The sequence below is a fragment of the Sminthopsis crassicaudata genome, chromosome 1 (assembly GCF_048593235.1).
Source record: "Sminthopsis crassicaudata isolate SCR6 chromosome 1, ASM4859323v1, whole genome shotgun sequence".
NCBI lineage: Eukaryota > Metazoa > Chordata > Mammalia > Dasyuromorphia > Dasyuridae > Sminthopsis > Sminthopsis crassicaudata.
The window spans coordinates 223,749,970-223,767,022 of NC_133617.1; the positions used below are offsets into that span (position 1 = coordinate 223,749,970).

Here is a 17,053-nt window from a genome sequence, read left to right on the forward strand (position 1 = left end):
AATAATCAATGACATGAGTTCAGAATTAAACAAGGGGAAGAGTAAGATAGAGTGCCTTTAAAAATTTGAAAAATTCCTTTCTTGAACTTAAATTATTTCCACAAATCCTCATATTTTCAATATTTATATTCCACTAATGTTCTTATATAATTGTGTAGTATGAGATACAACAGTCAAAATAAAAGTTAAAATCAGTATCACCCATACATTTAAAATTATCATCCATCCACTTAAAATCAGTATTATCCAGAAGGCAAAAGAGAAGCTCAGTGTATATGTGATAGAACTGCAATCTATAATAAATTATTTAAGTAAACAGTGTAACAAGTAAAAAGTATAACAAGAGAGGAAAATGTAATTAGAAAAATGAATGACAGAAAATGAAGATGAGCTGCACACAGGATAAAGAGGGCAAGTGGACAATTTAAATGTTCTACTGGCATCATCCTAATGTCAGGATACAACAAGGAATGCTTCCAATGTGGGATGGACCTTCTGTGGCAAACTGTGCCACTTATGTGGCAAACATACAGCCAAAAGTAATATAAGACGGATGGACATGATAGGTTGCTATGAAAACATAGCTTCATTTAAGTATTTTAGGATTACTTAAATTATTTTACTAAAGAATGATAAGGCAGAGAAATAATAGTGGCTCTGAATTTATACTATTTTGAATTAACCAATCTGTAGTTTAAATGTAGTTTTTACTAATCTGTATTTGTATACAAAAAATCAAAGTTATTTAATTTTATTTTGATACATTTATGAAATTTCTTTAAATGAAGTTATATGCAAATCAAAGATGTTCAGATAATCAGTTATTTTGTCATAATACAGGCTAACATGGAAATATTTTTTTACATGCAAAAAAAGAGATCACATTTGGTGGGAAAATGAGTTCTGCCTAATAGCTGGAACTTAAGTTGGAAAACCATCACTTGTACAATTGAGTGATTGTTATAGGATGCAAATTAATTCAGCAAATTGTAGGTTTACATTTTACAATTAAAAGAACTCAGTTTATTTTTTATAAGACAAGAAGGAATGAGCATTTCTTCAAGGAAAACATGATAAATGAAAAAAAAGTTTTTCTTTGAAATGGTAAATTGTGTTTGTGTTAACCACAAGCTAGTGCTCTTTTTTTTTAAAATTAAGTACTAATTTTTATGTAGCAAAAACTTATTCAAAATATGGCATATTTTGAACTTGAATAATAACTGCTATTTTATTTATAAATACTTCTGGACATAGACCTTATACTTCTAGTTGTGTGTACTAACCAAACTGGTAAATAAAAACAATGTTTACAGGAATTTTTCTTCTTAGCATATGGTTGCAAGCTGGGTTATTAAATTATGAACCAAAAAAACCCTTAATATACAACAAAGTAACTGCGACACATTTTTAACCAAGAAAAATGCATCGAAAAAGAAGAAAAATGGACTGAGAATCTATCAATATGTCCAGTATTTTTCACTAGAGTATTAAATTTTACAGATGTCAAAGGAAGAGAGCCAAAATATCTGACATTAAATAGCACTTAAAGTTTGTAAAGCACTGTATAAATTTATGCCCAAAAATAACTTTTGAGGTTATCATCAATTTCACACAGCTAGGCTTCATCAATTTACAGATGAGCAAACTAAAGATTGGCAAGACTTAAGGACTTTTTTATGGTCACAGTGCTGGTAAGCATTAAAAGCAGGTTTTGAATACAGCTCTTTTTAACCCAAGTTCAAAATTTATTATCTACTATGCTATAATGAGGTAAAACTCTCTTTAATTTACTGATACTTTTAGTGTAGTTTCTTTCATTGTGAGGAAATATGTTGTAGGTAAGAACATTATTTAAACAACACACAGATCTCTCATATTTTAAACTAGTTCCAAATTCTAGTTCTCTTTTACTAATAACATCTTGATTGAGCTACCAGAATGGGGGAGGGGAGTACTATATGGCCTGATTTTAGTGGATGTTATTAGAGAGTCTGTACCCTAGAGCTTTTTTCTAAACAGCTACACAGATCTCTGACCAATTTCTCACAGGCTTAGACCTGTGAAAGTTCAGGTAAAATTCGAGAACCCCAAGGTGGAAAAACTACAATAATTCTGTAAATTGCTAAATTTTAACTCCTTTAAAAAATTAAGCATCAAACAAATGAAAGATTCTTCTCAATAAAAACCCCAAATCTTACAAAAGTAAAAAAGAAAAAAAGGAGCATTTCCCCCCATCCCACCCCTGAAATCCTAAAGTATATGAGTCAAATATTTTCTCAAATGAATAGTTTGGAATATCACAAAACTATACCAAAACCTGAACTCAGTTGTTGTTTTACTGAGTTTGAGATCCTGGTCTTTGTGGGTCAAGTCAGTTTATAGGGTTCTATGGATTAGGATTGACAGGAAACCTCAGATGAAGTGGCAAAAATTTTATATGCATGAAGTGTTCGGATAAATCAATCAAACCATATTCCCACTAATTAAAATCTGAAGACCTAGAAGACCCTTGTTGTTTTGAAGCAGACTAGTAGAGAAAGCCACTAGAACCACCTTAGAATTGCAGTGTTGTGTACTATAAAGGATGGGACTTCCATTCCTGAGGAACTCTTCCTTCTTTACTACTGGTAATCACCATCCATTCTCTGTTTGAAGGCAGACACAAAATGGTACATTCCTTCAAGCCTAATAATATCTTGTACTCTTGGATGGCTCTTTAGTTATGTAATTAGGATCAAAGTCTCAGAGATTTACATCTGGAAGATCTTCAGGAGGGGGAAGAGAAAAAGCATTTATTAGCCACTTACTATGTGCCAGATACTTTGTTAAACATTTTAAAGATATTATTTCATTTGATCCTCTCAGCAATCCTGGAGGGTAAGTGTTATTTACAATCCCCATTTAAAGTTGAGAAAGCTGGGACAGACACAGTTTAAGTGACTTTTTAGATTTGAATCCACTTCTTCCCTGATTCCAATCCCAGGGCTCAATCCACTGCTTTTCCCACCTAGCCTCAGAGGCCAACTAATTCAGTGTTCTGATTGTAAATGAGTATTACAACTCTGTTTATTGAACTTTTGCTAGAATAAGGTAAGACTATTATTCTATTTATAAATTCTCTTAGTTTTGTCTCCAAGGGGCCAAAATAAATCTAGTCCCTTTTCAAGATGACAGCCCTATAAAACTGAAAATAGTAAAATCATCTCTTATCCTCCCCTCCTTCCCTAAGACATTTCTTCTCCAAGAGAAACACTCCCAGTTTTTTGTTTGTTTTTTTTCAATTGACCTCCAGGTCTCTCATCATCCTGTCCTCTCCACGTTCCTTATGTTCTTGCTAATGTCATTCCTAAAAAGTAATGTCCAGGAGTAAATATGATACTCCAGATTTGGCTTACTAGAACAAATTTACAACAGGGTTGCTAATTTCCTTGCCACAAAAAATTACAAAAGTTCCTAGAGATGAAAAGATAAAGCTAATCTAATCCAACACTCTCATTTCACAGATAAAGAAACTGAGGTCCAGAGGAGTCAAATAATTCCCAATGTACCACAACTAGCAAGTGACAAATCCAGTTCTGAAATTAGGTATTAATATTTCAAGTTAGGTGCTTAGACCATCCTGAGGGCTGTATTTGAATGAGCAATTTAGAGGTAGAAAAAGGAACTCTCCAGTCAAATTATTTCATTTTACATATGAAAAAACTGAAGTTTAGTGAGGTTAAGTATTGAGCACTTCTTTTCTGTTCCATCATGCTGTACCCAGTTTATAATTTGTAGCAGAAATAGATTAGTTCAATTGCAACAAAAGACAAATCTAGAAGAATCATTCTTTGAAACTCAACTCCTACATGATACAGTCTCAATAAAGTTTGGGCACAATGCTGAATCGGGGAACAAATTAGAACTATAACTGCTGGGTGGCTCCCACATGTTAAATAACATGTTTTCTTGAGCACACTCGAAACAATGGAACCAGATGTAAAAAACACAATTCTTTGATCACTTCCCATGGCTGCTGTGCTCCCTTAACTTCCCCAGATATTGGTGATATAAACTGCTCAAGTATAAGGATGTATGTGTGTGTGTGTGTATGTGTATATGTTTGTGTGTCTATATATGTTGTTGTTTTTTTATTGTGTTTGTAAAAAGTTGTCCAGTGCCAAAACATCTGGGGAACAATATAAACAAAAACTCTTCATAAAGTTAGGTATTCATTTTGGTAATCAACTCTGCAGTGTGGGCAAAAACAAAAATGGTGAAATTAATACTATTGCTAAAAAGAAAAAAAAAGAGCTTTAATGACTAATATAAATGGAAAGGACGATAGAAATAAAAATCATATTTGGGATGTCTCTGTAGATATGTTCATGTACTAAGAAGAAATTAGTTTGAAGTTGTGTTTTAAGTATATTGCAACTCTATAAGGAACCAAAAGACATGATACATAGCACTATAAAAACTATCTTATAAGCTCCTAAATAGAATGAATGTAAGCTCTTTGAGGGCAAGGTCCAATTTATTTTTGTTTTAGGATCAACAATGCTTAGCATTGTCTGGGTTTTAATTTTTTTTTTGTATCAAAGGTCTCTCCAATAAATCAGGTGAGGCTGTACCATGACATTGAATGAGTGAACAAATGTATAAATTGTGATTTATCATGAGATGGCTCTACTCCTGGCCCTAAATTGACTTCTCCATTGGTACAATGATCAAACATTCTAATCATTCCTAGAAGTTACCCAATTGACCAGTCTGAACTCTAACCTTGCACCTTCAGGATATCTCTATTTCTGCTGCCTCCTTCTCCACTGCTTGCAAACATTCTGAAGGCTTTTCTATCGTTAAAACAAAATAAAACAAAACTTATTTGACCTTATTATAGTCAGAAATATCCCATAGGACTGCTCTCTTTCATTCCTAAACTCTTAGAAAGAACAGACCATACTTGCTGTATCTCTTTGTTATCAATTTTTTCATGAACTCATTTCAATTTGGGTTCTGACCCCAATATTCTTTTTAAATTTCATACTTGCATATTACCAATGATCTCTAAATAGCTAGTATTTATAGCATGTTAAGGTTTGCAAAGTATATTGTTGCAAAATATTTTGTAAAATATTTTTGTTCTCATAAGAACCCTGGAGGGGGGTTAGGTTAAGATAGGTTATTATTATCTCCATTTTGCACACAGGATCAGTGACTTGTCTAGAATCAAATATTTGGCAGGTGTCTAAAGCCAGATTTGCATTCAATTTTCTCTCTATGTGTCTCTGACGGCTTCTTCTTGGTATTCATTGCAATTGAACTTTGTGCAGTATTCAATGTGTCTGACTTTCACTTTTGCTTGAAAATCCTATATTTGCTTGGCTTCTGTGACCCTACTTATTTCTGCTTCTTATTCCTTCACAGTAGACTACTTATTCTATCTATTTCATTCCTTCATTATCCTCCTCCCATCCCTGAAGGATGGACATCAAACAGTACTTTATGTTGGATCCTCTTCTCTTTTGATATGTTTTCATTGGTGACCAAAGTAACATACAATCTTTAGACTTATGAAAAAGATTCTCAAATCTATATATCAAACCCTTATCTCCCCCTTTGGTTGACATCTCCCATATTCAACCAGTCATTATATGGCTCTACCTGGATGTATCTCATTGAATCTTGAAATTCAACATGTTTAAAACAAGGTTAACTTTTCTCCCAACTTCTTTACTTCTCATGAAACAAAAAATCTTTCAGCCTTCCCAAATTCCTAATGATATAGTTTTTGACTCCTCTTTCTTGGTTGTTGTCAAATGCTGTTGAATCTATCTTCATAATATTCCTCACATTTATCTTCTTTTTTTTTTCTTTAGAGATCTGTCTACTTGCAAAGCCACAATTCAAATTTAGTATCTTACCACATTCTGTTACTCATATAACATTTTTCAACAACCTTCCTAAAGCCTAGGTTTGACCAAATGACTGAAAAATTGATAAATCTTTAGTGATTCTCTGCTGCCTTTTGTGGCACAGTTAGTCAATCACCAAGCTTGAACTGAGGAATATATTATTTAAATCCAGACTTTTACTAGCTATGTAACCCTACCCAAATCCTCAAGTCATTTCACTCTGTGTACCTCAGTTTCCTCATCTGTAAATGAAATGGAGAAGGAAATGGCAAACCATTCCAATATCTTTGCCAAGAAAATCCACAATAGGATTATAGTTTTAAATGACTGAAACAAATGATTAACAGCCTCTTTAGTCCTCTTTAATCTGATTACAATTTATTGTTGTTTTTTTTCTTAGCCTTACTTAAAACATCATTCTCCTTCAAATATTTTTCCCCAATACAGGGGCTCCTTCTCTACCCTGATGTGGTCTATTGTTTCTTGCCTTTGCACATTCACAAAGGCTATTCATCATGCTAGAATAGAGTCACTCCTCATCTCTACTACTAAAATCTTTGTTCAAGGCACATCCAATTCAAGCATTATCTCCTTTGTGAAGTTTTTCCTAATTATTTTCTCCCAACTAAATTTTTTTCTAGAGTTTATTTCCTTTATCACATTCTAATCTAAATACTTTTGTACACTGTGTCTTCCCTAGTAGAAAATAATTTCCTTGAAGGCAAGAACTGTATCACATTTCATTTTTGCATTTCAGGGAATAAAGTTGGTACATTGAACAGAAAGATGCTTAAATTGTTAATAAATGTAATATAAATAAAGTCACTTTTTTACTGGCTGGGAAATAAGAAGAAAATCTCCATCTCTACCCTGCTACTTTTTGAATTTTTCTTTCTCAATAGTGTCTGAACAGATCATAATTAATATAACAGAAATAAATGGGAGTTAAAAGGAATTTTCTACCACCAAATCATATAGAACTTTGAGGATTGGAGAGTAGCTAATGCAGATGCAAAGGAGTGCCAAATACTTAATGCTTAAAAACTTTTTTTGACTGACTATTTAGCCTGGCTCTCAGTTTCACAGACATAAAAGCTTTAGGGTTATAATCTAAGAGTCAGTATATTCTTTTGCCTACAAGTCAAAATAACTTATAACAAGTGAAGCCTGGAAGATGGTGGCAAAAGCAGTATAGCAAACAACAGCCCAACTGTGGTGGACCAATGAATGCTAACAGAGTAAAATAATCACCGAATGTAGAATGGCAATGTGAAGTTTAACATCTCTACCTGGCCAGGAGCAGACATTAACACCTCTCTAAAGGAAACCTGGGAGGGGGCCAAAGAGGGATTATTCTCAGAATCCCAGAAACATGAGCTCTCTTAGTTATGTGTATGGCCCCTAATGTAAACAGTTGTTGACCATGTCTTCCTTCTACTAGTACCCTTGAAATATGTGGACGTATATTTTCTTGTGTGTATAAGGGAAATTTTCTTTATTATTTACTGTACTGTTTAGTAAATATCTTTTGCTTTAAATTGTCTTATGGCTTGATAAAATCATGAGTAGATATTCCTAAACTATGGTTTTGAGTGAATATGTAATCAAAATATTCCTTCAACCTGGAGATAACTTTTGCAGAGTCCACATATAAGAGTGTCAATGGGTTTATGGAAACCATAAGAAGGCAGTTCTTCCTTTACTTAATTAATATCTAATGGATTATATGTTACATCTGAATTTGGCTAATGACAGACATAAACCAAAAAGGTTGTGTTTCATTCTGCTTCTAATTGGTAAAGTCCTGATTGCATAATACAATGAGACTAATTTTTTTAAAAGAGTGACTCTTTAATTATATAATAGAATGCTTCCAGGTCATGAAAGTTTTGATGGTTCAAATGTTACTGATAGTTTGATCTTCCTTAAGGATTCCAACATCCAGATCACCCTCAGGCCTGACACTTAGTCACATTTGTTCATTTCTTATAGGAAGAAACGTTTCTCTGAAAACAAAGAAATCCCTGTTAATCAGGAAAAGAAAGGAATCGGTATTTTACAGAGTAGAAAAGCACCCTAGTGGATAAATATGAAAATTATCTCAGATGATCAAAGAGGCAGCCAAAATTCAAGAGTTTTAGCTGAGAGCAAGGAGATATCTTCTAGGAGAATAGCTTGAAAGCTTCCAGGGGACATATAGCATACATGTAGAATTTCACCCATAAAGTGATAGGGAGTTTGAATTTCATTACTTTAAGCTGTCACTCTATAATTCTCTGAATTCTCTGGCTTTACATATAGAAGAACAAGTTTCATAGAAAATATTTGTGGTGTGTTCCTACTATTAAAGTTTCTTTTTTCTTTATTTTTTTTTTTAGTAAAGAATAATTTTTATGCATAGTATTTTTTTTAATAGTAGAAAAGGGATGCTTCAGTGGAAATGCTTATTCGGGTTTATATTTTATGAACCTTATATGTCTCTCTCTCATATGTGTGTGTGTATGTGTGTGTGTGTGTGTGTGTGTGTGTGTGTGTGTGTGTGTGTATATGTGTGTATAAAACAAGGTCTGGATCTTGCATGGGTACTTATGGTTTGAAACCAGAGATGCACCTCTGAGTTGTTTTATGATCTTTAGACTTAAGGTATCTTTCATATATTCTATTCACTCACCTTTCATTTGAAGAATTTTACTGTACTTTCTTCTACATGAGGCCATTAAGTGCCTTCAAGCTATTTGGAATGAACAAGCTAATTTCCCAAGCTGATCAAGAGGCCATTTTTCTACTGAAACTGGACATGAAGCCATTTATAGCTTAAGAACTGTCTTAAAGTGATTCAGTAGATTTGGATTGCAGATGTTCTATTCCTACATAAGCACTATACAGATGATATAGCTATAGATATAGATACAAAAGTACTTTTTCTTTGAGAAAGAACTTATGAATGATACACTCTCTACTATTCTAAATTTATACACATGAAATTCTATTTGAACAACATAATGTGGCCCCAATTTGCTAACGCTGACTAGATAAGAGATGTATAAAGTTAACACATTTGTAAATGCACATGCAATCTAACTTGGCATGGTAACAAAAAATTTCCTACTACTAAGTTTTATTATGTTTATCTGGAAAATGTAACGACTACATCTTCATGTACTTCAACTAAAACCCTATTTCATGTTGTGAATGCTGCAAGTTGAGAATAATTTCATTTCTCTAACACATTAGGCCAGAAGGAACATATTCACAGACAAGGTACACAATGAAACATGCAGTGGAATTGAACTTTAAATATGCATGGATATAAATGTACATATAGAAGAGTGCCAAGCATGAGAGAATTAAGGTATGGGACCAAATCAGAGGTCTAAAAATGGAGTAAACAATCCATAAGCAAAGAAGGAGATATGAAGGGGAAACAAAATTGAAGAAAATGAAAAGGAAATGGGCAAGATGACTCATCTATACTTGAATGTCTGACCTGTTAGTTGCTCGTCGCCTGCAGCAGGGGCGATGCGAATGTATGGTGTTGTAAGCTGAGTCACGAGTATCGCAGCTAAGGCAAAGGAAGATTCCCAGGTCAGCATGCATGAGGGAAAAAAAAGCCAGACTGAAGCTAGGCTAGCAAGAAGAATTCTTGGTCATTATATCAAGTTGTCTCAATCGTTTTCCAACAACCACAATAAAAAAGAGAAAACACAGGAAGACGGGTTTTCCTTCACTCTTTTTCTTTCATGCAGAGTCTTCAGAGGCCTTTAGATTGTTACCAATCACTGACTCTGGCTGTGGTTCAGACAAGACCAATTGAAGGAAATTTTTTTTAATCTATTAATCAGAAATAATTAGTGGTCCATCTAATCCTGAATGTGCATTTGTCAAAATTTACTGCTAATTCAATTAAATCAAAGATTTATTATTTCATTTCTTCCACTAGATTTAGAGAGCAAGCATTTTACCTATGGTCACACAGCTAGAAAGTATCAGAAGTGGGAACTGAACCAGATTTTCCTGATTCTGAGTCCAGTATTCAAACCACTATGTTAGGTTGCTCCCAATTCAGATATTTTTTTTCTCCTTCCCCTTTCCTTTTTGGTTATTAAGATTTGGTTTTCCATACAAGTCAAAATTGTTTTTGGCCTCTTAAAATAGTCTGCTAAAATAGAATGCTTCATGAACAACAAAAAAATGTGATTCCATAATTAAATTCTAATCAATCTAACTTTTCCATTTAGAAGTCTCATTCCAACTCCAATGCAAGTTCAAACTTTCCCTGTAAGATTAAGTGCAAGAACACACATAAACTCATTTTTTTTCTGGTTGCCATTCCCAAAGCTATGATTATTAATTGTCTGAAAAAGAATTAGTGTTCCTGGATATGACCTCTTGAGTTTCTTGATTTGCCAGCATAGTTCAACAGCTGTCTTTAAGTAGTTAAAGGAGTTGTGACACACATATATTGGGGGAAAATATACAAATTAAAAGGTCAGATTTAACATGATGCAGTTGGAAAATGATGTAAAGAAAAAATATTGGAAAATTAAGAATAGGCTTAGATGAAAGATTACTAATTTACATGGAACAGCCTGGGTGCTATTAGAAATGTGGCATCGAGTGAGGAAAATAGATCATCTACCATCTGCAGACAATTAAACCCAAAACTGCTGCTGCATAATATTTTGAAATATCCCTCTGCAACATTCAAACAGAGCATTGCTCCAAGTAGCTGGAATGAAGCAGAGGCTGAGTTTAAAATGTTACAATAGTCTTTCACTCATTATTAATGAAATCATCCCAGTGTTGCTAGAGTGATTAATAATCTATCATTTTGATCAGAGAACCAAGGTCCCTAAAGACCCTTGCATGGTCCTTTAAGTAGGGAATAAACAAGTTGTAGGATAATCTGTACTTGAATTTGGAATAGAAACCAGAATTACTACAAAGTGTGTGCTTTTAAACCTTAACATTTGTGTGAGTGTTACTGTGTGTGTTGATACTATTAATATGTAGTTAACATTCCAGGCAACATCTAAAATGCTACTATATTATTGACAGGAATATTTGAAGTATTTTACTTTAAAAAACATTTTGTCTTATCTCACCTAGAAGTAGGAGCACTTGTCTCACAAAGACATGGGTAAACAAATTTCATATCTGCTAAAAATAAAGACATTTATTTGAAACTTTTATCACTTCATCTCAACTTCTTTTTACCATTATAGTCATGCATTATAAATATCAGCTTATATTTTTATGATAGCTCAGTGTTCTACTCAGAAGTTTTTGTTGTTTAGTAATACAATGTTAGAAAGAATATGTGTATTTTAGAATATTTTTAAATCAATCTGAAACGTATTAAAACCTAAAATTTATTATACTTTTGAGGTCAAATTCTTAAGCATTGAGCAAAAACTATCAATTTCTGATATTCATGACATTTTCAGTAAAGAGCTTAAGAAAAAAAAATTAGGATATACCAAATACTAAAATGCCCTAATTCAGTGCTGTAATATACACCTTAATTAGACTTATCTTTTATGGAATTAAGGAGATAAAACTTCATTATGAACATTTTTGAATAGAAATGTACAATATTTTTTGTATTAGTTGAACTGCTGAAATTTGAAAAAATAACACATGATTTTATATCTCACTGACCTTAAGATATCCTAGAGTTTACTTATTTATATAACAAAGAATCTTCTTGATTTGTATCTTTTAAGAGATATTCTCATTCTTTTAGCAACATACTTCTTTGTCCTGGCTCCATTCCTTGTGGTATTGTGGAACTAATGAAATAAATTATTTTTTAGAATAATGAAATAAACAGGAAGACTACATTTTCAAGTGGAGCTCTAAATAGTTTCATCTTCCACCAAAGCAGGGAAGTTAACTGGTATTTATCAGATCAACAATGAAAATATTTCCACTGTTTCTTAATGTTTTGCAACAATTTCTTCCATTAAAACATTTGCAAATTGCAGCCCACATTTACCATAGCAACTATCAACAGTATAAGGTAGAAGAAGGATGAGATAGAAAATTTGCAAGTTTTGATGTGCACTAGGCATCAGAAGTCACCCTTTGATAGTGTGACTTTTAAACACAGAATTCAGATAAGAGTGTTGCAGATACATTTTCTGAGTTTTCTCTTCTTTTTAAAAATTATTCTACTCTACTTTCTAATAAAACTCAAGCTGGGGGAGGAATAAATTGGTAAATCCTTTTGTCCACAAGTAAAGTTACAAGTAAAGTGGTTCAAACATAGCTTCACTACTTTCAAATAAGGATGCAGCCCTAATATGAAATTACTTTGAAATGACATATATGTATGTTTTATGTATGTGTGCATGTGCATATATATCTGCACACACATACATTCATATATTACATATATATGTATAGAAATTTTTAAAATATGTTTTGGATGTTGAGATATTTAAGAAACAAATAAAACTAGATTTCAAAACTGAGTTAACCTTGCAAATCTAAATGAATATTTAAAATGTTGCTTTCTAACAACTTCAGAGAAAATCCCATAGACACTAAAAACACCAGTCTTATATCGTAGGCAGAAATTTCCAAATTTTTGGAATATACTTGTTCAAGATAGGTACATAATGTCTTATGATTAATTACATATGAATAAACCATTTTGGCAGGAATTTATTAACAGAATAAGATTCTTTACTGAAGTAAGATATTGTCATTTCTGATTCAGTTCGACTGAAACTTCCCAAACTAGCATAACAAAGAACTTCTTCAGGAACATTTATTTAAGAAGTATATAGAAGTGATCTAACATCTAAGTCATCTGACATCTAAAACAGAGTAGAGTCTACTGATCCAGAAAAGTAATCCAACGTGAACAAATATGAAGTTGGATTAAAAAAACAACAATATTATAAGTTATATTTTCTTAAAATAGCCAAAATTTGTTCCCTTGACTACAGAACATAGAAAAAAATTAAGTAGCCTAGAAAAAGTATTTATCTAAATAGAATTGAAATTCTCTTGTATAATGCAGCAATTTGCCATTCTTTCCTCTTTATTTCTGTCTTTTAGAATCTTTACCTTCTTCAAGGCACATCTTATTTTTTCCATCCTTAAATTATCTTATACTTATCAATCAATTAACCAATAAGGATATATTAAACACCCGCTATGTCCTAGGCACTGTGCTAGAACCTGGATAGATACTCACATAGATATGTGTATGTGTATATATACTATATATCATATATATGTTAAAATTGAAAAATTCCTGCTTCAGAGAGCTTACATTCTAATGGAGAAGCTAGAATAATGCATTATATGATGTATTATTATGCATATATTATAGATTATAAATAATATTGTATGACACTTATTTATTACATAGAATATAATGTGTATGTATGCATATACAGATTAAACCTAAAGGATATAAAATAAATATTAGGTAATTAGGGAGATCTTGTGAGTTTATGTAGATGAAGCACTTGAACTTTACCTTGAACCACATGAAGGATTCTGTGAAGTGAAGGTGAAGAGATAGTGTATTCAAGACATGGGGGCCAGTCAGTACAAAGATATGGAGATGGGAGATGGAATCTTCCATAGGAAAAGGCTAGTTTTATTAGATCTCAAGAATTCAGGAAGAGGACTAATATTTAATGAATTTGAAAAGATCATTTGGGGTAAGGTTGAAAAATTTTTGGCTTTAAAATGTCAAAGAAGGGAATTTATTTTTGGTACTAGATGCAGTAAAAGTGAGTAGAATTGATTGAATAGGAAAATGATACATGTATTTGAGGATATATGCTTGAGGAAAGTCTCTTCAATAGCCATTTGGAGAATGGACTAGAGTGGGGAAAGATCTGAGTAACAAAGATGTATTAGTTGGCTACTGCAATCAACCAGGGAGATGTGATGAAAGGATGTTGTTTGTCTTTCCTTCTTGAAAATGACTATGCTATCTAGGAAGTGATGCTGTGACATGCAAATGAACTGACTTGAGGGAGGGCTGTGCAAAATCACCAGTGCCACTTTCTCCTCTGGAGCCATCTGGGTCCAGTAGCAAGATAAAGATCAGATCAAGATGACTGGAGATGAATAGATATGATAGGAAACCTTACCCTTTTTTAGCTAAGGTTTTTAACAGGTCTCAGTTTGACTGAGGCAATGTCCAATCAGTGGTTAAGGCTAAATAAGAAATTAGGCAGAGAATGGTCTCTTTTACCTAGGGAAAAAAGGAAACTCAATCCGCAAAAGGAAGACTCTCAGAGTCTCTGGCAAAACAGAAACAAATGATATTTATATTCACTTTAAACCAATCAGGACCCAAACAGTGACCAAGTAGGATATATATGGCTTGGGATTTATTATTGGCCAGTCAATGAGAGTTAGAGTAACTTGGGTTTAAGGCATGGCCCTTAAGGTAAAAAAAAAAAAAGTCTACCTCATAAACCTGAAGATATTTTATGAAGTTTCAGCAATCAAAATGTATATTTCTTTGGGTAGAGCAATCACCTATAAGGTGTATAATACTCCACAAAGGCTCCCTCCACTCCTCTTTCCCTCCCTCTATCCCTTCCTTCATTCTTTCATTCCTTTGTTCCTTCCTCCTTCCTACCTTCCTTCTTTCCCTCCTCCCTTTCTTCACCTCTTTCTTCCTTTCTCTCTCTCTGTCCTTCCTTTCCTTTCCTTCCTTCTTTCCATCACTGAAACATTTTGTGAAATAAATGTAGAACTTGCTTGCTTCTCATTTTCCCCTGAGAGGAAGAAAAAAAAGCTATCTTTCCAACCAGTAGGTCAGCTCCTCCTCTTACTCACAGAGGTTAATTGTTTGTCCTTTGTTCTCAAGGACCATGACTTCAGGGAAGTGATGCCATGACATGGAAGTGAACTGGATTTAAGTAAGGAAGGGTTTTGCAATATCACCATCCTCACTTTCTCCTTCACAGCTAGCTGGGTCTAGTGGCAAGGTATATAGCTCAGGATGTCTGGAGATGACTCCATGAAGAAAGGATAAGCTGAGATGATGGCTATGTGATCAGAGAGAATGATTCATCTATGAGTTACTATGGAGAGGAAAAGAGATGCTAAGATTTAGCATATAATTACTTATATGAGCTGAAAGAAAGAAAGGAGATGAGCATAAAATCAAGGTTACAAACTTGAAAAAACTATGGTGTTCTCCACAGAAATAGAGAAGCCTCATAGGGAGGTGAGTTTTGGGAGAAGGATCACAAATTATGTTTTGCACATTTAGAGTTTAAAATGTCTTGGGGACACTCAGTTTAAATGTCCAAAAGATAAATGGTAAAGCAAGCACTAAAAGTCAGGAGAAAAACTAGAATTGGGTTTATAGATAGATGAGGCATCTGCACAAAGATGATTGGACTATTGCTAAATATATGAGAGCTGTGTAAAGGGAGAGAAAAGGCCCAATTCAGAAATTTGAAGGGATATCCAAAATTAAGGAGGATGATAGCTAAATGATGCAACTTTTCTGATTTACTTATCTCTGTAAATTGTATATATTTGTTTTGTTTTGAGTCTCTTTTGTTTTTATTTGTTTCTTTGTTTTGTCTTTCTATCCCCAGCACTAAGCACAGTGCTTTATATCTAGTAGGTGTTTAATAAATGCTTATAGAATTGAATAAGAATCTTGGAACTTAAGAAATAGGAAATTCAGTGATCAATAGGTACATTCATTTCTGCAGATCAGGAAGCTACAGAGATTGTATGCTTTTGTTTTTTTTTTTTAAAGGAGCACCATTTGCAGTAGATGCTCTCTGATATGGAGATCTGTAGGAAAACATGTTAGGTCTTTTCTGTGTCTAATTTTTATGATAATTTAATATGAGATATGATTAGTGTCACAACAGACCCTGTGCATATGATTAAAATAATCAAAACATTAAGGTATAAATAGCATGAAAATATATTGTAAAGAAATATATCCCTTTCCTTGAAATTACAAATTGAGCTCTTTGTGAAAACAAAACCACCTCCGGATTATCTCTGTAAAGATACTTGACAACAGTTATTTCAGAGGAACATTGAAATCTTTGGAAATACAATGCATGTCTTGGGAAAGTGGTTCTATTAGCTAAAAATTTAATTAAATGCCAGCATTGTGAAGCAAAAACAATTAGGGTGATTTAGTCTAGTGTTATGATGTGGTCTAGAAATATGTTCTCAGTCTTAAGCTTTTCTACCTTCTTATTTCTAAGCCCTCTTTCATTTTAGTACAAGTCAAGATAGAATGACTAATATGGCTGTAAGATGAATTTAAGTAAAAACTATGAAGGACTTCCTGGTTCTAAGAGTTGTGAAAGATTATCCTGCAAAAGGAGCCCACTTCATCTCCTCCTCTGGGGATTTCAAAGAGGATGCTAGTTTTGCCTGGAGACAAGACCTTTCTCAAGGCTGTTTCCAGCTCTATGAGTTTATGAAAAGAAAATTGACAAATAGCTCAATGGAATGATCATTCTAATTTTTACTTCCCCTTTTGCAAATAGAGGTTAAAGAATCTGTCTGTTACTATGTAAAGATTCACAAATCACTTAAAAATGTGACTGGGAATTATCTAATCAATGAGGTCAACTGATTATCTAACCATCCCTTAATGATGTGTAAAACAAACCACAATATCAATTAAACCTAAATGACAGGAGAAAAACACTATCACAATCTGGTGTGCAAATAGCAAAGCTGTTCAGAATTCCTTCCTTCACTAATGTTACTTACATTGCTAGATCATTCTCAAAATGAAAACTATGACAGAACGTTCATTATTATTGTGGTAAATATGGCAGGAAATTAGGCTTAATAAATAAAACACAGAAATACCATAATCAGGTAGACAAAAGTAGTACATTTGGAACAGAAAGAACATTGGATTGGAAGTCAGAAATAACAGTTCAATTCCTTATTCTAATCATTACTAGCTGTGTGACCTTGGGTAACTTCTCAGTGAATCTGTTTTTCCAACTTTAAAATAGGAATAACAATAATACCTGTGCTGCCTGCCTAGCAGAATTATTGCAAGAATCACATATGAAAGTAGAAATATGAGTGTTTTGGAAAAAAAACAAAAACAAACAGAAAAAATATTCGAATGTAAGATAGTTTTATTATTCTACATTTGGCACTTTAGGAGGTAC

General features: G+C 33.1%; 1 protein-coding gene across 6 annotated transcripts in view; it reads right to left on the bottom strand.

The window, feature by feature from the left end:
- PTPRM (protein tyrosine phosphatase receptor type M) overlaps positions 1-17,053 on the bottom strand; it is a 938,548-nt gene that overhangs the window by 331,644 nt on the left and 589,851 nt on the right. For 3 of the 6 annotated variants that reach the window (XM_074275249.1, XM_074275231.1, XM_074275235.1), the window contains exon 14: positions 9,385-9,459. The exons of the other annotated variants lie outside the window; for them this stretch is intronic. In XM_074275249.1, coding sequence (XP_074131350.1) covers positions 9,385-9,459 — 75 coding nt within the window. The remainder of the gene's footprint in view (positions 1-9,384; positions 9,460-17,053) is intronic. 6 annotated transcript variants of the gene reach the window in all.